The 24,265-nt window shown below is 34.3% G+C and overlaps 1 protein-coding gene across 4 annotated transcripts in view; it reads right to left on the bottom strand.

Annotated features, from left to right (window-relative positions):
- LOC140151062 (integrin beta-1-like) overlaps positions 1-24,265 on the bottom strand; it is a 149,276-nt gene that overhangs the window by 4,654 nt on the left and 120,357 nt on the right. For all 4 annotated transcript variants that reach the window (XM_072173260.1, XM_072173261.1, XM_072173259.1 and 1 more), the window contains exons 6-22: positions 21,745-21,876; positions 21,342-21,438; positions 20,768-20,864; positions 20,174-20,260; positions 19,750-19,833; positions 18,687-18,764; positions 17,214-17,348; positions 16,763-16,852; positions 15,643-15,842; positions 14,991-15,075; positions 14,327-14,460; positions 12,536-12,614; positions 11,239-11,320; positions 10,443-10,570; positions 9,473-9,565; positions 2,148-2,289; positions 683-787 (exon numbers count right to left, since the gene is read on the bottom strand). In XM_072173260.1, coding sequence (XP_072029361.1) covers positions 683-787; positions 2,148-2,289; positions 9,473-9,565; positions 10,443-10,570; positions 11,239-11,320; positions 12,536-12,614; positions 14,327-14,460; positions 14,991-15,075; positions 15,643-15,842; positions 16,763-16,852; positions 17,214-17,348; positions 18,687-18,764; positions 19,750-19,833; positions 20,174-20,260; positions 20,768-20,864; positions 21,342-21,438; positions 21,745-21,876 — 1,848 coding nt within the window. The remainder of the gene's footprint in view (positions 1-682; positions 788-2,147; positions 2,290-9,472; positions 9,566-10,442; positions 10,571-11,238; positions 11,321-12,535; positions 12,615-14,326; positions 14,461-14,990; positions 15,076-15,642; positions 15,843-16,762; positions 16,853-17,213; positions 17,349-18,686; positions 18,765-19,749; positions 19,834-20,173; positions 20,261-20,767; positions 20,865-21,341; positions 21,439-21,744; positions 21,877-24,265) is intronic.

The following is a 24,265-nucleotide window of genomic DNA, read 5'->3' as shown; positions in this document are numbered from 1 at the left end:
AATTAATTTTCATGGGATTAATGAAAAGTTACACCTTGAAGAATTGAATGGATATGGAATGCAAAATATGCACTTTCAAAAATTGCTTTACGTACCGTAAAAACTTGATAGTTAGCATATGTGCTTACTATTGAGCGCTTTTAAAACATGCACACATGAAGAGCCCCATCCACAAAAGTGTAAAGGGTTTTGAGCAAATCAACAATACACATAGTTATATACTGACAAGTAAACTTGCAAATGTGTGTTTCAACCCCATTAGCTCAGTTGGTAAAATGCCAGACTTTGCTACAATTTCATGTTTTCGAAAGTGCTCGATAGTAAGCACATATGCTAACTATCAAGTTTTTACGGTATTGTGTTTCTTGAGGTTATGTGGTTTTATGAAGATGTTTCGTTTTAACACTCTTTACATCTTACATCATATCTCAAGAAGTATAGCACCTACAAAAGTGTAACTGTCATATTTGAATTCTTCGTCAAGCCCGCTTCAAAATGACCAACACAGAATCTTGATTAGCAGTGACGTAGCTTGCGACACCATCATGACGGATCATTATAAGCTACTTTTAGTGCTAACCAATACTCTGTAAAAGGTCACTTTTTAAGCATATTTAAAAAACGGCAGAGTCCAATACTAGTCTAGACTCTACATGCTGCTAACATACATAGATTTGCTTACTTTTAGTTGCTTGAACTTCGAGGTAGTAGCTTCCATTCTTTAGTCTCTCATATGAAAATATGAATGAACAATCATCAACATCTTGAAATATACAGTCTTGACTCCCTGAAAAAACACAATGTTTATATAATCAATGTACAGTTAAAGTCATATGAATGAATGATTTCCATCAAATTTAAATTTTTTTGTTATTCTTTACTCAAAATGCTGCAAAAATATTAGTAATAACTATCAGGAAAGGTTTCTGTCAATATTAATAGCTATTATAATGAACACGGAACCAATTGGAGAATAGTATCCTATATACATTTGGTTGTGCTCTCTGTCTGCTGAAAAATAATTTAATTCTTATGTACTTTTCACATTGGCCACATTAATGATCCAATTATACAACTTTGTGTTTTTTGTGGGTATACCGTAAAATCTTGTCAACAAGCATATAGAGTGTTTTTGATGAAAGCTAAATTAATACGAAACAGCAGTAACTATGCCAATGCAATAAATTGGTCATATGATAATACTTCATGTATATGCTTGTTTCAGTAATTTATTTGCTCAAACTCCATAATGTTATGATTTGGTTTATGAAAAGCGCCTGGATTAATTAAGCTGTCATCAAAAACACTCTATATGCTTGTAGATGAGGTTTTATGGTATTTTGCTTAGCTTGCAATTTGTTTTTATTGCATGGAGACAGAGCTGTCAGGATCTGCTGGGCCTGTGGAGTAGATGAAATAACTCTAGGCCCTGGTTTTAGAGAAAAAATTAACACACCAAACTAGTCCTTCAAAAGGCAATCATTCATAATGGGCTAAAGCTAACTGCTAAAGTTTGTGCCTTTGTGCATTCTTTGTTACACCCCCTTGTCGGCTGGTGGACAAGGCAGGCCTGCATGGAGGCAGCTACCAAGACACTAGTGGGGTTTTCCTACAGACTATTACAGACTTTTTGCAAACAGCCGAAGTCTCTGTGCTTTGTATGCTGTGAATTGTCGCATATTCATGAGGGTTGATCGTTTGATTATATGTGTCAGCGTTGTGTGCCTTCACATACTCAATAAAGCATCTGTCAACTTCATGGAACAATCGGCCCTTATAACGGGTGATGCTGGAACTTTTTGCGAATAGTCTGTAGTAGTCTGTGGGTTTCCCCCAATTAAGGGCTATTCCATTTAAAACCCACATTACCCCTGTGGAAGAATTAGCTAAAGTCTTCCACCAAGGGAGTAGGAGTTTCAAATAAAATAGACATTCGGGTAACTTCCATTTGAAATAATCACTCCAGTTGTGGAAGATATAGGTAAAAGCATAATACAGGGGGAATACGGGTCTCAAAATGATTAACTCTGACCAATTCCATTTGAAAAAACATACTCCCCCTGTAGAAGATATTTCCAAAATCTTCCACAGGGGTAGTGTGGATTTCAACTGGAATAGCCCATTCATCCTCATGATGAAAATCTTACCTGGTCTTTTTGATAATTCATCTACTATATGTACAGGATAAGGGCACTGACTGCATTGTGGGTCGGCACTGTAGAATTCACCTGATTGAAATGCTTTACATTGTACACAAGGTGCATTCAGTTCACATTCACCAGGACAACCCTGTAAATAACCAGTAAAAAACACGGTTTGAAAAGAGGCTTCTGAATTTCTTGATAATGATACAAAATAATCACCGGGTGAAACTTATAGTGTAGAGTTCATCTTGTGAAACTTATAGTGTAGAGTTCATCTTCTTAAATATGACCCCAAAGATGGCAGTAGTGATGACTTACTAACTGTAGCTTAGCTAAATAAACAGTTCACAAGTTTAAGTTTCCCCTGAAACTTTTTAACATAAATCAAAGTTTTGAAATTAAATACTTAAGATTCCATTCTGTATGCTTTATGAGACTGAGTGTTTAATGACCAAAGTGCAACTTTTAAAACTGCATCTTTTCTTATGAATTGGACCGGGTGTGTAAAACAGCATAGGCTACCAATAACTTTTTGAATTTCATAAAAAAAAAACTTTACCATTTATTTTGAAATGTTAGAGGTGTGAGCCTAGAACTTGTGAACCCTTCAGATTCTGTTTGATTTATACCACACTATTACAATTACAAGGTGTAACAAAATGATTGGTACCAATCATCAGTTTTCATTGATAATGGATGAGTCTGACATATCAAAAGGCAACATCAGATCCAAATAATTTGTAGATAATTAATTGTATAAAAAGTCATAAACCATACATTCTGACAATTTCAAGAGTATCCGATGCTGCATCTGTAAGAGGCAGGCTTTTCAATAAATATCAAAATTGATGGGTACCAGTGATTTTGATACAGCCTGTGCATCCCAATTTTAGGTCATCTAATATTTTTCAACAAAATTCAAAAGTAGAGACAATTATATAAACAAGAATATGAATGGAGCAGAAGCTTCAATTGAGCTCTTTAGTAGAATAGCTTCTCAACATTTTGTGGGGCTAGTGAAAGACAGTCTATTTGCAATAGCTGCCAGGTGTCATGTTTAACATGTTTGCAACATAGAATGCAGAAATTTTTGAATGTCTTTATGGCAGCTATTGCAGATTGAGCCTCTTGCAAGATAACAACTTTATTTTTTTCTCTTTCCAAAATAAGCGCAAATGGAAAGTAAAATAAAGATCATTTCCCAACAGGAGCAAATTGAAGGTGAAAAGAACTCCATTTGTTTCATTTTTAGCTCATTTGCGCCAGCAAATGAACTATAGTCATAGTCTAGATTTTTCTATGTTTTTTACTCTCTCTTGCTACATCGTTTGAGCAATGGAGCTGGTAATTTGAGGGAGCGATCTTTGCATGATCGTTCATGATTGTTACTTATTTATCTAGGAAAATTCGGACGGAAAGTGTGATTTTTGGAGCATTTTGTTCCGAAAATTGTTACCAAATTTTAGAGAATAGTCTCCTTTGCAGACTGTTTGTGGTGCTGATCATATTATAAACACTGTAGAAACTCCTTGATCTGGCGATGCTGTTTCATTTTGTAAAAGAGATGTTGAATTTTATTCCTTCAATGTTTGCTTTTCAGGGTTGCTTTGCCTTAAATTGGCAAATCCATAGATATTGCACCAAGGCCAACTAATAACTCAATGGTGCTACTATGTGCTAATAATGTATAATTTTTCCAATTGGGAGGTTTTGGGGGGACCAGTAAACAACTATAAAGGCTTAGCAGTCATAAAATACTGAGTAAATAAACTGAGAGCTAATTAACTACACTTAATTAGGTCAGGCAAACATGTTTTGAAAGTTGTAATGATATTGAGAAGGTCGTATCTGTAATAGCTACCCTATAGACATTTGACCATTTCTGCATTCTATATTGTACATAATATTAAAAATAAAGCACCTGACAGCTATTGCATAAACCCTACCTATGTGTTTTTACAATTTTGTATATAAGAGATAAAGTACACATTAGGGGTTTAGGGCAAGAAAACCCTATCTGCAATAGCTGCCAGGTGTAAAATGTGTACAATATAGAATGCAGAAATTACCCAAATGTCTATGGAGCAGCTATCACTGCAAACCCAGAACGTCTAAATTCAGCAAAACTTCTAGTATTGGAGATTAGATATATATAGAGTATTAGCCTTTGTTAAACTGGACAAAATTACTTATGGAAACAATTATAGACACATTCATGGTCTGCTAGCTCCCTCCCAATTTACCAGCCCAAATGGTTTGTTTTACACTTTTTCTGAAGATCACTAACTATTATTCAATGTTGATTGTTGTACAACTATAGAGTGCACAACTTATAAGTTCCCCCTAATACTTTTTGAAATGAATCGAAAATTATTTAACGAAATGTAAAATTGTAAAAAGATATGAGTAACCTTATTTGTTTTACAAATCTGGACCAATTTGTAGTGTCACACATGATTGCGTTCGGTCACAATGGTTCATTATGTAAAAAAATAGGCAGTTTTAAAAGTTGCACCTGAGTCCATAGGAGTCAAATTTCAAACAATACAGTATGTCAGGCCTGTTCATGAGTTTGTAATGGAAATAAAACTTAACGTCTAAGATGTGCAGTAGGAAATGTGTCCTCCTACACTGTTAACAAGTGCATTACATCGTCAGCGCATGCTGTCTGCGAAAGTCCGGATCCGTTGCTGGTTTCAGCCAGATTTACAGCTATTTACTATTGATATCTTCTGACGAACAGACGTGACACGTCAACGAGGTGCTCTCGGCTGATTTTTTACTTCTCCTGTCACCTGAAATTTTGTTTTCAATTTTCGAATTGCATTAGGCACAACTCCCATCTGACGAGCAATTTCTTTCACTGGTACATTTTTATCCAGCAAACATATTGCTTTCGACCCTTGAAGGAAATCGGACAAACGTGGCATGATTAAAATGTGACTTTTCTTAAGTGATGAACTGGCGATGTATGGTCTTTTCTCACTGCAGTACATATCCTGCCTAATTCAGCCATTTATCATTTAAAAAGAAAAGATTTAAACAACTGCTTTGCTTTTGAAAACCAAATATTGAGTTTTTCTTTAACAAACACGTGAATATTCCTGGCCTACTGTATTGTTTGAGAGTTGACTCCTATGGACTCAGATGCAACTTTTAACACTGTTAAAAACGGTCTTTTCTTTTACATAATAACCCATTGTGACTGAACGCAATGACGTGTGACGCTATAATTTGGTCCACATGTGTAAAACAAATAAGGCTACCGATACCTTTTTACATGGTTGCATTTCGTCAAGTATTTTTCGATATATTCTAAAAAGTATGTAGGGGGGAACTTATAAGTTGTGCACTCTATATATGTAAAATTACTGTTCAAATAATACTATTAATAACATCACCATTGAAATCCATGCTTATTGTTTGCTAGCAATTCACTGAACTGGAAATTAGAGTCACGTGGTAGCATGACCAGCAAGTTTTAAAAAAAACGACTGATAAAGAAGAATAAGAAGATGCACCGCGGGACTATATTTACACGAAACAAAACGCTATTGTTCTATGATATTTTTCGCTGGGTACAAAATATATCTAAAACCATGCTAAATCGTATTTACTATCCAAAGTGTAATATCTTAATAACTCATTAATTCAAAAAGTTACACCAATCATACAGTCAATCCGATTGTTGATAATAAATAAACATTCTTGCTTTATTTCACGCGGTATTTCATAGCCAAAATTAGTGGAAAATCATAGCTAATCATACTGATATCCACAATCTTTCGTCACTGCTACAGCCATACATGGCTGTCACTGTCGCACTACCTTTTGAGATTCACTTTCAAATATACCCTAGTATATTCCTGGATACCCTACATACAAATTCTGGATCCCATTCGCCAAAAAATCAAGTTTTTCGCAATTCTTTTATTCTTTCCGGACCACAGCATACATTCATATTAATAAATACTCCACTTTCACACGTCATCGTTATAACGGGTCGTCCCGTGGCGAAGCGGTTAAGGTCCTGGACTTCTAATCCATTTATGAATTTTTGCTCAGGTTGAAACTTCCCACCACTTTTTTTCTTAATGTTTTATTAACCAATGTATTGTCATAAATCAAGAATAACACCATCTCGAACATCCATTGCTATTATGATATTATTTTTTTTTCATCAAACAAACATGTCTGATTTTTTATTCTCATCTAGGCCTAGGCCTAGGCCTACTTTCACCATCCAGATGCTTTCACCATGCCTGACTATCATGACATCTTCGTTATTTAAAACACATTTATCATTGGCTCTGTTCACAGTTCAATCTGAAATTATATTTGCAATAAATATTATAAATTGTCACAAATTAAAATCACAAACCGCGAAAGATCACCAACAACTGCCGCTGAATATTGATATCAAACTAGATTTCACCGCAGGGCTATAAAGAACCATAAACCGCGACATTTGGATATCCAACTAGATAGCCCAGCAGGGCTACAAAGAATCACACACCACGAAATATGGATATCCAACAGGCTTAAACTATAAATTAGCTCCCGATAGAGGGCAGGGCCTGATAAGGGTAATTAAAATCACAAACCGCGAAAGATCGCTGACAACCGCCGCTTAATAGGGATATCCAACTAGATTGCCCCGCAGGGCTACAAAGAACCACAAACCGCGAAATTTGCATATCCAACAAGATTGCCAGCAGGCTTATCGATTATAAAGAACCACAAACCGTGAAATATGGATATCCAACAAATTAAGACCACAAACCGCGAAAGATCGCCAACAACTGCCGTTAAATTTGGATATCCAACTAGATTGCCTCGCAGGGCTATAAAGAACCACAAACCGCGAAATTTGGATATCCAACAAGCTTAAACTAATTAACTGCCGATAGAGGGCTTGATAAGGGAAATTAAAATCACAAACCGCGAAAGATCGCCGACAACCTCCGCTTAATAGGGATATCCTACTAGATTGCCCCGCAGGGCTACAAAGAACCAAAAACCGCGAAATGTGGATATCCAACAAATTAAGACAACAAACCGCGATAAAATGAAATGAAATGAAATGAAGAGCCACAAACCGCGAAATTTGGATATGCAACTAGATTGCCCCACAGGGCTACGAAGAACCACAAACCACGAAATATGGATATCCACCAAGCTTAAACTATAAATTAGCTCCCGATAGAGGGCAGGCTTGATAAGGGAAATTAAAACCACAAACCACGAAAGATCGCAGATAACCGCCGCTTACTAGGCATATCCAACTAGGTTGGCCCGCAGGGCTACAAAGAACCACAAACCGCGAAATTTGGATATCCAACTAGATTGCCCACAGGCCTATAGATTATAAAGAACCACAAACCGCGAAATATGGATATCCAATAAATTAAGACCACAAACCGCGATAAACGAAATGAACCGAAATGAAGAGCCACAACCCGCGAAATTTGTATTTGAAACTAGATTGCCCCACAGGGCTACGAAGAACCACAAACCACGAAATATGGATATCCAACAAGCTTAAACTATAAATTAGCTCCCGATAGAGGCCAGTGCTTGATAAAGGAAATTAAAACCACAAACCACGAAAGATCGCAGATAACCGCCGCTTAATAGGCATATCCAACTAGGTTGGCCCGCAGGGCTATAAAGAACCACAAACATTCAAACACGATTATCTTGCCTAGTCGGGGCATTTAGACGCTTCCGTAGTATAGGCTTAAATATATGCGCATTTACCAGTTCCAACTTGGAAGTAAATCGGACTTACTCTCCGTATCTCTCTGGCATTGTCAACATTGGGTGTGTGCTGTTTATATTTACATTTTCTGTACATATTTACGTTGCCTTGAATAATTAAAGTATATTAAAATATATATTGATCATTGTATGCGCCTCAGTCACGCTGCGTGATTTGAGCAAGTTTTAAAAATAAGCGACTGATAAAGTTTTGTTTAATTATTTATTGTCATAAATCATGAACAGCAACTTCAAACATCTATTTTTCGTTTTATGGAGCACTTTGTAACCTGATGACTTTCAAAGCTTGGAGCTGCTTGGTTACATTCATAAAAAGAAAAGAAATCTACCAAAAAAAGCGTTGACAACGTAAAGAAATCAGCAAGTTTAAAAAACCCACCTCGGCTCACTTTTTGAAACTTGGTCCCATTTTGAATACCAACAGGAAATCAGTGTTTTATTTTATTTCAACAGAATACAGCGTTTCCAACAAGATTACAAGCCTACTACACTTCTGGAAATGTTTTAAATTTATATAAATATGATTAAGTTTAAATCAGTATACCTATTACAAATGGGACCAAGTTTCAAAAAGTGAGCCGAGGTGGGTTTTTTTAAACTTGCTGATTTCTTTACGTTGTCAACGTTTTTTTTGGTAGATTGCTCCTTTGCAATGATTTATAAGAGCCCATAATGTTACCCACATTTGCTTCTTATTCCAGAACCACCCATGTGTAAAATGCACCCTATGCTGTTTTGGGCTTATAGTGTCTAATTTTGAGTCTATTTATCAGACTACATTTGAGGTCTGATCTTCTGGATTGTATACTCCCCAAATAGTGGTCTAAATTTGTGCCTATATTTTGGGAGCAATCGTTATTTATGACAGGGGGGAATGGGAAAATTAAGGGGGGAACACAAAATATTTTTTGGGTCTTTAGGGGGGAACCTGAAATACAGGAGGGGTTTGTTAAATTTTAAATGGAGAAAATTGCGATAACTTGGGGGAACGCGAAAATTTTGAGCGGACGCGAGGGGGGAATGCGAAATTTTGTGTGATATTTTTTCCAAAACGCCCATTCCCCCCCTGCCGTAAATAACGATCGGTCCCTTAGTAATTAATCCCTCATTGTTACTGCCAAACCAATTTTAGAGGATCTGCTGAAATATAGGCACTTTGGGTTTGCAGTGTATGGTCCTAAACCCTCAATATAATTGTTTCTTGTTTTCCTTCTCACCCAGTTGTTTGTCTCCAAAATAAGTACTTAGTGGTCCAATTAACATTATTGTTATCTTATTGACTATGCAGCTCGTAAAAATTTGGCCCTGCTTTATATTAAGGTGAGACAGGTGTAATCGGTTTTTGTGTGAAGATCATAGAAATTCAAAACTTGGTACAAAGTAACTGATATAAACAAAAAATACTCAAATGTTAAGCATATTAATTAGCTAATTTGCATATTTAATTAGGGAAAATGAGCTACAGCACCATTGGTGCTCTTGTTATATTATCAAAGTGTCAAATGACTCTTTAGTTTTCAACTCTTGTAAAGAAAATAGAATATTACCCTGCAATTCTGGCATGTAGCACCACCGTATTTATCTGTGTCGTTACATATACATCTACCACAGACACACTCTCCAACACCACTACATAGAACCTGGGGAAAAAGATATTTGAAAGGTTTAGACATGAGAGTGACTGTGCAAAATTAATGAGGTGGAGTGTGTTTTAACATATCTCTGTAAGTGACTGAAAATATTATTTTAAGTATGGAAGAGTATTGCAAAATGTGGTAAAACTATATTGAAAATGGATTTTGCCTTGTAATAAGTAATGCCATGACTTTAGCTTATCATTTCTATCCCAGGTTTAACATTTCACATCACCCAGCAAACACAAAACGTTTTGCATAAAACGTTTAAATATTGAGTTATATAAAGGGTGTAAAACGTTTCAATAACGTTCGAAAAACATTTTTGAAAAAATAATGCAATTCTAACATAATGATATTAATAGTTGACAAAATATTTTGCCAAGACGTTTGCCAAAAAATGTTTTGTAATAACATTTTGACATAATATAAAATGTTGTTGTAGTGTTTTTTCATATAAAACATAGAGTTTCCATTACCATTATATAACTTGACATTTAAATGTTATTAAAACATTTTGACCAAAACCAAAATGCATTTATGTTTTAGGAGCATTTGTGTGTTTTGTGATGAAAGTGATCAAAATTAAGCCAGGCCCGTAACCAGGATTTATTTGGGGGGGGGGGGATTTTGAAAAGGTGGATTTTTTTCAAAAATTTTGACCTTTTTTTACCAAAAAAACCTCAATGTTTTCACTCGCTGCGCTTGCAAATGGGACTTTTTTTGTCCTTTGACGATTTGAGGGGGACATCCACCCTCTCATCCCCCCTAGCTACGGGCCTGGCTGAAACAAAATATTTTGAGAATATTGGTTTGAGGGTAATTTATATCACATTGTACATTTTCATGGATCACTCATAAATACAAACAAGCACAAACCTACCCCTTTGGGTGACATACAACTTTCTAGACTGCGTGTACAATTACAACTTTCTCCTGTGTAGCCATCTGTACAATTGCAGTAATGTTCTCCTGTTGTTTGGTTGCATAGACATGATCCCCGCTTTGTACCTATCAATTACAATGGGAAAGCAATATAAAATACTGGTCACAGATATGTAGCATGCGGCAACGCACACACCTTCATGTTGTATGGAAAGGGATTTGGCATGCAAGGCGTAAGAAATACCAGTATGTTATGACCCAATTTAATAATCAAATTAAGATATCAAACTTCAAAGCCACATTGATCAAGTAAATGTGAAAGAATATGTATAGGAATGGAAGAGTAAAGAACTATGGACCACAATGGCCTCATTCCAAATGCATAGATCAATAACCTCAACTAAACAATCACAGTGTAAAATTTGACCTCAAGTTGCAGGGTATGAGTTTTTGTACCCAAAGTTTCAGAGGTAATCCAATGAATGTACAAATGTATTGGGGTTAAAGAACTGTTCCCTGATAGATGAGCATGTTGTGGATCCTAGTGAAAGTAACTTTGTCCTTTCAAATGATGTGCTCTTTATTTTAGAAAAATATAAAATCTCTTTTTTAAATGCATCCACTCAAATATATTTTATTGTTTTGTGGTTTGAGAGCAATACTTTGTATTTGAAATATATTTGGATTCAATACCATTTATTACTGTGTTTTGACAACAAGAGCTGATAAGTGTTATGTATAGTCTCTATAAAGATAAATTATGTTATTTGGATTTGTTGGATTTGATCTGTTACCTCCACAAACCTGGTTGCCGTAACGTGGACACGAGAAGTTATCACATTGGCAATGAGTTCCATAGATCTGTTTGCCAGAACCCTGAAATATACACAAATCAAGATAAGGCATTTAAGAACATAAACAATTCATTTCATTTATGTCACCAAGGGAACCGAAGGAGAACAGTATTAGTTAGTTCATTGTTTGGACAATCCGAAAGCCTTAATGTACGATTTCCATCAAATTTTTATTTTTTTATTCTTTATTCAAAATGTTGAAATAATATTAGTAATAACTACCAGGAAGGGTTGCTGTCCATTTTAAGTTGAAATAACATGGTTAAGTGAAAGAAACTCCACTGGTTATTTTGGCCATTTAACATGCAGTTCTATGGGAGGACATATTACCATAATTTTTAAATTATGATAATATGTCGAACTTTGCTCTGTTGACCTACAAAGACAACAAATTTGGCCATTTCCATTTAGGTGCAAGTTGGGACATAAACATTACAAATATGCAAAACAAAATCAGGTTTAAAAAAATTAACCAATTTCATATTATAAGATCGTACATTATGGCTTAAGAATTAAATAAAGAAGTAAATATTTTACAATAGTTAAATGAGCCACATAATTACATGTATATGTATGGAAACCTAACCCTAATCCTGGCCAAGTACTAGTCTTAATCTTAATCACTTAACCTAACTAAAATATCTTTGGATGGCCGCAGTTATTCAAAAAACAAATACATTTGTGCATTTCAAAATTGTGTTGCAAAATTTGGTCAAATTACATTGAATAATGGATATGTGCCTAACAACAATTAAAACCAAAATGTAAGCTTCCTGTTCTGAGGTTGAATGTGAGGTATTACTTTGATTATGAACAATCCATCTTAATCTTAAGATTTTTTCATTGTAATAATAAAATGCCGGTTCCATCGTTTTATTCAAAATCTCAGATTTTATATATATTTATTGACTAAAGTACATTACAATCCTGTAAAGGGCGTTCTCCTCAGCAAATGTGGCTTTAATAGAAACACAAAAACGAAGTTAAGTTTTCCATGTGCAGGGAAAGTGGATGTGGTAAATATTTGGCTCCAAAGGAACCAAAAAACTAAAAAAATTTAACTGATTTTAACGAAACTGCCCTTCAATTATTTGCCTTGTAAAAATAAACCAAATAATGAATGGTTTGCATTGTTTAGGCTGCTTTGTTACTGAAGTAATATTGCGAGAAAGATATTACTGCACCCACTTTCAATGCGCACAGAAAACGTTTACACCACAATCAAGGGTATACTTACAGGTTTATTGCATCTACAACCACCGCATATACAGCTACCTCGACCATTACATTCTTTGATCTCATCTGTGCTATTCTTCCTGTAAAATATTCAATTGTTAAAAATGAGAGTAAAAAGTTTCTTGCAATTAATTCATCATTGTACTAAGGTATTAAACAGTGGTATTGCAAACTGTGGTAAAACTACATTGATTGTAGGTTTGCATTATGTAACAATGAACACAATAACACAAGTTGCAAAAAATGTAAGTTCCAGTATTTGATTTAATTCAAAACCTTTTGATTCTAACGACTGGATGACTGAGAATATTCACTATTTTGACAATAACACAAGCTTTTAAATATGGTAGAGTGTTGAACAATGGTATTGCAAGAAGTGGCAGAACTGCATTGATCTTAGGTTTGCATCATGTAACAATGAAGACCATAAAAACTTTCCAGCATGGTAGAGTGTTGAACAATGGTATTGCAAAGAAATACATTGCTTATAGATTTGTTCCCATCATGTAACAAATTAGACCATAACATAATCTTTCTATTTTCAATTTTATCATGCAGTGTTATGTTCATAAATTTTCAAGTACGGTAGGGTGTTGAACAATGGTATTGCAAGAAGTGGTAAAACTACATTGATTGTAGGTTTGCTTTATGCAACAATTAAGACCATAATGCAACATTTCTGTTTCCAAATTACATGAGGTATTATGTTAATTATTTTTCAAATTGAGTGTTGAATAGTGGTATTGCAAGAAGTGGTAAAACTACATTGATTGTAGATTTGCATCATATAACAATTACAACCATAATGCAATATTTCTGTTTCTCAAATTGAACACGAGTTATTATGTTCATTATTTTTCCAGTATGGTAGAATGTTGAATAGTGGTATTGCAAGATGTGGTAAAACTCCATTGATTGTAGGTTTGCATCATGTGACAATTAAGACCATAATGCAATTTTTCTGTTTTCAAGTTGAACATGAGGTATTATGTTCATTATTTTTGAAGTATGTTAGAATATTAAACAATGGTCTTGCAAGAGCTGGTAAAATTACAGTGATTGTAGGTTTGCTTTATGCAACAATTAAGAACATAATGCAACATTTCTGTTTCCAAATTACATGAGGTATTATGTTAATTATTTTTCAAATTGAGTGTTGAATAGTGGTATTGAAAGAAGTGGTAAAACTACATTGATTGTAGATTTGCATCATATAACAATTACAACCATAATGCAATATTTCTGTTTCTCAAATTGAACACGAGGTATTATGTTCATTATTTTTCCAGTATGGTAGAATGTTGAATAGTGGTATTGCAAGATGTGGTAAAACTCCATTGATTGTAGGTTTGCATCATGTGACAATTAAGACCATAATGCAATTTTTCTGTTTTCAAGTTGAACATGAGGTATTATGTTCATTATTTTTGAAGTATGGTAGAATGTTAAACAATAGCAAGAGCTGGTGAAATTACAGTGATTGTAGGTTTACATCATGTAACAGCCCAGCAAACACAAAACGTTCTTAACCGGTTATATTTTGGATTGTTGGTTTTGGTAAAAATATTTTAATAACATTAAATGTTGGGTTATATAACGGTCAAGAAAACGTTTAAAACGTTTTGTATGAAAACACACTACAAAAATAGTTTTAAAATGTTATTGTAAAATATTTTGTGCAAACATTTTTTGCCAAATATTTTGTCAATAATAACTTCAATTTATCTTAGTGGTCTAAATGTAATTGCTTATTACCGGCGATTTTACTAGAAATCTAGCTTATGTAACATACCATATACAAGCTTGGTCTTGGCCCTCGGCTTCCTCACGATCGCAATCACATCTCACTCCTGACCAGCCTTCGTCGCATATGCAAGCCCCACAGACGCGTTCACCAGTGCCATTGCAGATCTTGGAACCTCGTAACTAATGGAATTAATAGACAATTATATCAGTCCATAACCTTAGTAATTTACATCAATTGTAAGACAATAACTTTGGATTAATATGGATTTAGGATTCGGTACTTTTAACAATCGATCTAGCTGGATTTTAGGTTCTTTACACCAAAGTACCCGTATTCGTCCGAGTATAGTCCAACGTTCGAGTATAGTCCCACACCCCATTTTTCGAAAAATTTCAAAATTGTAAAAAAAAATGCATTCAAATTCAATGCATTTTGAAATCATTAATAGAGTATGACATGAATAAAAATTATCAATTTTCATATTGAAAACACAAAACATCTTGAATTTTTTTTAAGTCAACCATGAATGATCCTAGCATCTAGGTCTAGGTCCAGGGACACCCCAAAACCGAAAAAAAAACTTTAAAAAAAACTTTTAAAAAAACCAATTTGAAATTCGAGTATAATCCCACCCCCCAATTGTGAAAAATTTTCACCTAAAAAACGGGTGGGACTATATACTCGGACCAATACGGAATCAAATTCTTACTTCTGTGTTAGAACATGGACAGTCACATATCGGATGAACCAGCACAGTAAGCTCTTCTAGAAAAGATGTTGGCCCTATTCCAAATCTATCGAAAACAAAAAAGTTAAAGAACAATTAAATGAAAACAAATTAATGCAAATCACTTTACATTATTGGATGATTTTTAAAAATTGTAGTACAATAATCATTTATATTTATATCTATTTATATTTTAATATTGTCTTTAATAGGGTCTTTTTTGCATAAATAACATGAAAACTAACTTTTGTAGTGCAATTATGCGATTTGTATGTATGAGAAGAAAGGTAGCACAACCAGTTCCCTGTGTTCGTGGATTAGATAACTGTTTCTATGAGACGAAATATACCGCAGAATTCCATCTACAAGCACGAGTGTTATTTTGTTTGTTTGTTTTTCTACGAAAGAGACAAAAGGCAAACACTCCATAAATGCATAAGAACAATACATTGGTCTTACAATAATAAATGTTTGTACCGCCGCTTGTATCATTATAGTTACTCCAACTCCAAATGATTTTTTGTGGATAGATGGTGTCTGCCATTTGTCTCATGCATCAAAAAGCACTCGTTTAGAGGCATATATAGATGTTATTCTACGGTATATCATCATAATTTATGTTGAGTTTACTTACTTATAAGTATGTCCATTGTATCCTCGACATGCGCTTTGATTTAGAGTGATTTCAATTTGAAAAGCTACATCCTCACTAATTTGAATTCCTGAACATTCAGAGACACCTGGTTGCATGCCATTACCACAGTCAGCGCTGTAGTCTATATCAAATGCATCGGCTGGAGCATCATCCTCTATTTTAACGGCAGAGGTAATATTCTGAAAAAAAATATCAAATTCGAAACAAACCGTACTGTGTTACATCTATATATTCAATTCAAAAAACATTTTTACACAACTTCAATACTACATGATATGATGACAACTGCCAGAATTAATATTGTTGAATTGTCGAAAACTACCCCAATGTGTTCTTTGCGTCATTGTGGGCCTAATGACCAATGAATACATGTAGTTTTATATCCATTTTAAATAGACTTGGTGGTTTATTAATATTTACAACGTTGTTTCATGCAGGCCAACAAAAGTCGACCTACACTAACGTGGATAATTGATATAGCACAATAACATAAGATCATTGCATTATATATATTTTATAGGCCTTCAAAGTGTCATCATTCGTCACTTTTGTACAGGAAAATTAAAGTGTAATGGACAATGTATACTTGGTCTGATTTTATAAGGACTGAAAACGAAAGGATAACGGATGGCGATTTGTCTCAATTTGAAGTCATGCGTATACAATATCGTCAAGAAGAGTTTATTAAAGAGATACGTCTTTCATACTCTGCGTGCGTGCTGGCCATGGGATTCAACGTAAAAATGTCAAGTTTAGAGATAGTTTCTCAAAATATCAAGAGCTATACCTCATGTACCATGGAACCAATACTAACCTTGTTTGTACTCATTGTAATGCATTTTTCATGATGCCAAATATGGGTATGGTTATGTAGGCCTACAATTCTGAAATGTTTGAATTATTAAAGAATATTTGGAACTATCAACATCCATGTGGATTGTGGATCCATGTCAATTTTGAAGGATTACTATAAAAGTACCCAGTAAGAAGTAGGCCTATTATAACATATGTATTTTCAAATTCAAGAAAATTATAAATCACATAATGGCCTTGTGATGTAGGTTTTAAGCTATTATTTCGATATAAGTCATTTACTTACTTTATATATTTCTTGTACCAGCTCGACAATATTTGACGAATCTTCAGACAGTCTGGCTGTGAGTGCTTCATGGAAGAATTGAGGCAAATCCTATATGTATTAAATAAAATCACAAAGTTTTGAATTAAATCTTTTACAGGAATTTATTTTTACAACTTGCTACGTTGGGTCAGATGTCTGTTGGTAATGTATCAAACGCAACGTAACAAGTAGTAAAAGATAAAATTCAAAACTTTGTGATTTTAACGACTGGATGACTGAAAATATTCACTATATTAAAATAAAAAATGTAAATCACAAACGCAAAATACATAACAATTTTTAACAAATTCATTGTTTAATGCAAAAAAAAATGAAACCTCCTTAAACACAAAGCCATTTACAATATAAATAATTATGATTATGAAACATTTATAATAGAAGGTCGACGTCAAGTTGATGTTCAACTTACTTGATAATAAATGACTGGGTCTGGTTTCTTTTTGTTCTTTTTCATGTCTCTCCGCGTTAATGGACCGATGGCAAATATTGGTAGGACACTGTGTGTTTTCATTGCTGCACTCAGCTGACTTATGGAAGGGTAGTCCTAAAAAAAGGCAACACATTTTATTATAGTAAGTTGTTCATAGTAAGTTCAGAGGATGATTTAAGCACTTCCCAGCAAGTCTTGCGGTTAGCACAGCTGTGTGAGTGAACATGACACCACTGCCCGCCCACTGCATACACACGTGCATGGTTAAATTTGAATTTGGACTGATATATTTACAATAAATACACATTCAAAATGCCAGTCGATTTCACATTTTATGTTATCTACAGAAGGTGTGAATTATCCTTCATGCATACATCACTTTAGATCTGAAATCGACCAAGTAATAATGACACACGGGCAATTCTAAAACAACATCTTTTGCACAGAGTTCAATGGGATTTGAAAAGTAAAGTGGCAGTTGAAACTCTAGTGATAACACTTTTACAGTGCATGATGGGGCTTCCTTAAATCATCCTCTGTAGTAAGTTATAGTATTTCTACGAGTAGGCCTAATCCGTCGGTTATCACAATACCGGTGCAGCCGGTCCCTGTGTGAGTGGTCAAGCTTTCGTCAGATGTGTCTCTGACTTTATCAGGACTCTTCAGACAAGACTGCAGTCCCAGCAAACACAAAACGTTTTCGACATCTTTCGCAAAAGGTTATAAAAGGTTGTCAGAAAGCGTTTAAATGTCGGGTTATATAAAAGGTATATAAACAGATTAAGGGTATAAAACGTTTTAATAACATTCAAAAAACATTTTTGATAACCTACGGTACATCTTTTAACATTATGTTATTTAAGTATTGACAAAATATTTGGCAAAAAATGTTTGCAAAATATATTTTACAATAACATTTTAAAAACATTTTTAAAATATTGTTGTAGTGTTTTTCATACAAAACGTTTTAAAATGTTTCATGACCTTTATATAACACGACATTTTAATGTTATTAACACGTTTTTATCAAAACCCAAAATATAACCTGTTTAAAACGTTTTAAAAACGTCTTAAAAACGTTTTGTGTTTGCTGGGTTATTATAGTGTTTCTACGAGTAGGCCTAATCCGTCGGTTATCACATTACCGGTACAGCCGGTCCCTGTGTAAGTGGTCGAGCTTTCGTCAGATGTGCCTCTGAGACTGCAGCATCAGTCCTGATGAAGTCAGAGACACATCTGACGAAAGCTTGACCACTCACACAGGGACCGGCTGTACTGGTACTTTGATATTACAGACGTGGTACTGTAGAACTACTGTAATAAACGAAGAGTAACTTAAATGCCAACATAGACGACAATGTTTTAAGAATAAAAGTGTTTTGATTTATTAGAGAATTACAGATAAATATGATAATTTCTAAAGTCACTCAAAGTTCGATTAAATTGACCTACCATTGATAATGATTCTGTATATTCTCCAATGTCATCTAAGTGACACTTGCCATCATTTCGTGTTACTATTCCACCTAGCTACACAATAAAAAATAATAACATTGTAAATAGTAAGTAAATATGAACTTAGTAAAGAGATAAATAAACTTTACTAGGCATTTTACCATATAATTTATTGCAAAAACCTGTACAATTTAATGGAGTATTTCGTGATATTAGCATCCTCTTTTTATGACATTTCTCAGTAGATATCCACGAAAAGAGCTTATTCCCAAAATGTTAGTTGATTCCGATTTTGCGTTTGCGAGTTATGCATGATTATGTGTATTACACTGCTCCATAGACAATGTGTTGTAATTTCGTTCTGGTATACCACAACGAAATTCAAATCTCACGATATCTTTGCTAAACGAATTAATCTGCAAGAATTTTTTTGTACATAAACATTATGCAGCCAGAGGTTTCCAGTAATATTAAAATCTCAACTTTTTTGAGAAAAGTGGGGGATGATGCTGTGGATCACGAAATGCCCTTTTAAAATATGATATGTGTGTCAATTCAAATCTTTATAAGGTGGTTGTTTTTCTTAACACTTCAAAGAAACACCGATCTTAAAAACATCCCCTCTAAATAATAAATATAGAGCATTTATTATTATGAATGGGCAAATTAGCATCACCCCGAATTACATAGTTCATTAACCTATATTCAATCGTATTAGCTCTAAAATTGACCTGTCACTGTGATATGTTGTGTTTTTGTACCAACGGCAATCAACGGTTCATCTTTAGATGAACATACAAATTGAGGTTGACTTACTGCGTCCCGGCGGATTGGCATACAAATGACATCAGGACCCGTATGACGTTAGCAGTGATCGGATAAGTTATGACCCTCATCGGGGATATAATGCCCATCCCTAGTCACGTAGAAGATGTGCTTTAATAATCTAATTAATTGCGATGTAATTCAATTCGTATCTGGGGTGCAATATATACAGGTAATGTGATAATTAATACAATTTGAAGTGTAAAATCAGAGATTGAGCTATAAGGATGCTTACAAGACCATCTCCGGCTGTGTGAAAGGAATCATCGGTAGCGTAAAGTAGAAGATGGCGAGCATGTTTCCTCCAACCAATTTGATCCTGTAAATAACATGATAACAATAAGTATTTCAATTTAAATCTGATGCGATATTACGGATAGATTTTTTTCTCTTCGTAGAAATCAGATACAAGTAATCTCTATATAGTATAACAGATTTCCTAAATCATGTTTAAAAACCATGTGAGAAACCATCGGTGTTCTAAATGGTATTTAAAAATACCACTAATTAGAACTGGGCAGCTTAAAAAAAGAATATTTACGACAGACCATCTGAAAAAGGTGCTTTAATCTTACTGAACTGAAAATTACCAAGCTTTTTAGCCAAATCAGTTTTGACATCATGTTTTTCTTACATAGACCCAATTAGCCGATACTTACGGTGCAGACAGTGGCTTGCATCAAGGCATCCATACCGCCCTCCATATCATCCAGATTCGCTGAGGGCTGCACCTTGCTAATTTCTACCTGGTATTATCAAAGATAAAACACATACAATAAGAGTAAGAAAAGAGACAACGGAACATGAACAAACAGATCATTTTTATTTACCTGATTTTAAATTAATACAGCAGTCTTGAAACATGTGAGAATGTCCTTTTTAAAACTCGATTGCTAACGTGTGATGTTGTGTCCCAGAGGACATAATAACCAACATCCCATGTTTATGACCATTGTGACAGTCTGCATCTTTTTGATTTGATATATTTAAATCATCTCAAGCAGCTGAAGACCTAAAGTTGGAAAGGCAAAGAGTCTGATCTTAATGTTTCATTGATGAAAAAACCCGAAGTACAACATTAAGATGAATACTTTCGTTCGTTTAGGAAGCTGCTATCTTATAGTCTCCGTGATTTTTATATTATTACTGTATATCACAAAATTAATTTCATGTTTAATAATATCTATACGTGTTTAAAATGTACATTTCGTAACAATGACACGCTAATTTTGCTATTCAGACGTATTACATACTGAAAATTTAGTGGTATTACTGGTAAGCGGCACGATATTCCGAAAGCCAAAGGGTGGTTCACAAACCAAATCTTCTGCTGCACATGGATCTTGAAATCTGAGAATAATAAAAACATAACATAACAGGTCGTTTGGGTCAGTGCAAGAACGAACGGAGTGACATTTTTGACAAAATTTACCCATTAAAGGATTACGAAAAAGTATGTAAATGCACACTTTTTAAAATACATAAATTTTAATTAAATAATAAACAAGTTTATAAAGCAACAAATAAGTACAAAAAATATTTCTTCTGTTAAATGACAAAAAACATCAGCCAAAAAACAAATATCATTGCTTAATTTTTTGACATTAAAACATTAACAACAAAATTTGATTTGAAATTTAAATATTAAGAAATTTGAAATTAAGAAAAAAAAAAGATTTCTTTCATTTTTTTTCTACAAAAATATAATTAAATTTCATCAGACTTTTTACTCGTACTTTTTAAAACTCTTGTCCCGGATATCTCCAATGATACCTGAAAAACGTTTATAACTATTTCTAAATTGACCTTTGACCCTATTGATCTTACCTTTTATCTATAATTTCGACATACGGTAGAGTTAGCTTTTCTACAAAGGCTCCAAAACCTAGTCGAAAATCTTTTGTAATTTCACCCATTTTTTGAACTGAAAACAAAAAGACAACACAATGAGAAAGATTATTTAGGAAAGAACAACGTGACTCTTAATCAATCGTGTTGGTTTTAAAAATTAAAGAAAGCATTTATAAAATCGGGCACACATAAAATTAATGCTATAGAAAATTTCAAAAGCAGAATATGCTCATAGAAGACCAACAACAAATTGCTTGTATGGTATATTGATAACTCTCAGTCCATCAAACTCCTTAAGTAATTTATTGGTCGGGGGAAAATTGAGCTAAATATTCCGAGCCCCAAAGCGTCTTTTATGGAAATAACGTCGTGTAATTACCTATGACGGCTCCAAGAATTTTGAGATTGTCTAGATCATTCTTCATTGTATATGTGACGTCCATTACAACGTATAGATCTACTGGGAAGTCTTCGGATTGTCGTATATTTAATGGAATGCGTAGTGGTTCACCTATAGAGAGAAAAACAATTGGAGATAATGTATAAGGTGGTTTGAGTTATTCTTCTTAACATTCTTGCTTGCGGCTTATTTTCTTTCCAATATAACATTATATATATTATGTATTGAAAAGGGTTGAATTAACTTGAAATTCCCCTGAATTAGTGATAACGGAATCGCAGGTGCGGCGTGCCCAAAAAGCTCCTCGCCTAGGGGATGGCAGCTCACTGATTTGTTACCGTGATTATGTGGGGGTGGGGTGGGTCAGGTCTTGTGGAATGGGTAAATGCTCGATGTGATCGTCGATTTAGAAGTAGTTGCTTCAAAACACGACTTAGACAAATAAATAGATATACTTTCTCGACGGAAATTCATAAAGGTATTTCTACGAGTACGCCGTCGGTTAACACAGTACCGGTGCAGCCGGTCGCTGTGAGAGTAGTCGTGCTTTCGTCATTATATTTTCTAACTTCATCCATGCAGTCCTGATGAAGTCAGAGACACATCGGACGAAAGCTCGACCACGCATACAGGGACCGACTGCACCGGTATTGTGATAAGCTACGGCGTACTTGTAGAAATACTATCTAGAGAGGTTGCGATTTCCAAACGCACGTATCACGCCCTTAGATCTATTCACAATCCCGTACGTTTGGAAATCGCAACCTCTCTACTATAACTTAATACTAAAGATATTTTAATAATTATATTGATTCGATTTTATTCGCTCTCATCGCTTGCGACACAATTATATTATTCAGTTTGACTCACGGCTTTGACTCTGCGATGAAGTTGATGATGTGAACTTGTTTCTGAAACATGCTTTTGATATATACAAGAAATCAAAGAAACGTGAAGCAATGATCAAATTCCTTTGAAACAGGAATGATACGATGAATAAGCTCAGTTGTGTCCCTATGTCAGATGCGTCCTACTTACAACATGCTAACGTAAATGTACGCGGATATGCATTAATTATCGTCACTATAACTAACCAATTCCGAATGGTGGATATAAACACATGTTTTAATTCTATTTAAACAAGATGTCTTAATACCAGGAAATGTATAATCTAATTTCTCGAATTGAAAGCGACATTTCTAGGGTCCTATAGCGATGAGGGTGTTTTACTATTGTTTCGGAATGTCTGATATCGTAGCATCTCTATTGTTGTGACACGAACACCAGGTGTGTGCCCCTGTACACTTTCATAACATCCATTTTGGCAATGTTTCTTTGAGAGTTGTTCAATACGCCTAATCGAGATACTCTTGTAGTTACTGTCTCATTATGATGTTTTTAAAACAACGTTATTTTGCCTAGACCCACTCATTGGCAATTTATAAGTTGATCTACACAGTGGAGTGAATATAGGCTGAAGGACATAGGAAATGGGAAGTAAAATAAAGCTTTATGAACCTTTATTGTTATGTTTAGATGTTTTCCAGGCCTTTATACATCTGCTGTTTTTACGAATAACACCACCAGCGCTACTCTTTCTCAGTTTGTTACTTACGAGCTCTTGAAAAAAAATATGATTCAAAATCGCGGTCATCGTAAGTACATTTTGTGCTGTAGCTACATTACCAATGCTTCAGATTTGCGCAGGTGGTGCATGTGTGACGTGTGGCAAGAGATAGGACTGTATACAAATACTTTCACAACGTTAGTTTTCCGTTTCCGGGATGAACACAAACTGGTTATGAGGTGTCTATAATTATAGTGTTCTGATTAAAGTTGTTAAAATAGTATCATCATTTAGATTAATTTCAGTTCAGAATGATGCTTCACCGAAGAAGCTCTAAATTCGTAGCAAAGTTAGTTTATTAATGTTAGGTCGCAACCTAGAATCGGAGTGCAAGTATATAGTGAAAAAGGGACATGATTATATCATTTTGGCAAGAAAGCGTAATTGAGTGATGGCTGTAATTATTAGGACTCACTGCATTTTAATTAAAACCTTTAACATGGGCATTTAGGAGATTTTAAGCAGACAATTATACCAGAGTATAGACCGCTTAGTTAAAACTATATCCTTTTTGATAACATTACTAAAAGAAGAAAAAAAGTACAATTTTATTTTGGTTAAGGGGACTTTTTGTTAACATTGTTTAAAAGAAAAAGGGGTATAATTGTATTTTAGTTAAAGGGACTTTTTTTTGTTAACATTGTTAAAAACAAAAGAGGATATAATTTTATTTTGGTTAAAGGGACTTCTTGTTAACATTGTTAAAAGGGAAAAAAAAGATATAATTTTATTTTGGTTAAAGGTACTTTTTTGTTAACATTGTTAAAAAAGAAAACACAAGTTTTATTTTATTAATGTAGGCATATGTTCTGAAATAGGCCTGGTAAGGGGTTAGGTGGTTAGGATGGTTAGGACGGTATTTAAACGTCGTTA

Source organism: Amphiura filiformis, chromosome 4 (assembly GCF_039555335.1).
Source record: "Amphiura filiformis chromosome 4, Afil_fr2py, whole genome shotgun sequence".
In the NCBI taxonomy this organism is placed as follows: domain Eukaryota; kingdom Metazoa; phylum Echinodermata; class Ophiuroidea; order Amphilepidida; family Amphiuridae; genus Amphiura; species Amphiura filiformis.
Note: the sequence above shows the minus strand (reverse complement) of the source record. Positions and strands in the feature narration are given on the sequence as shown.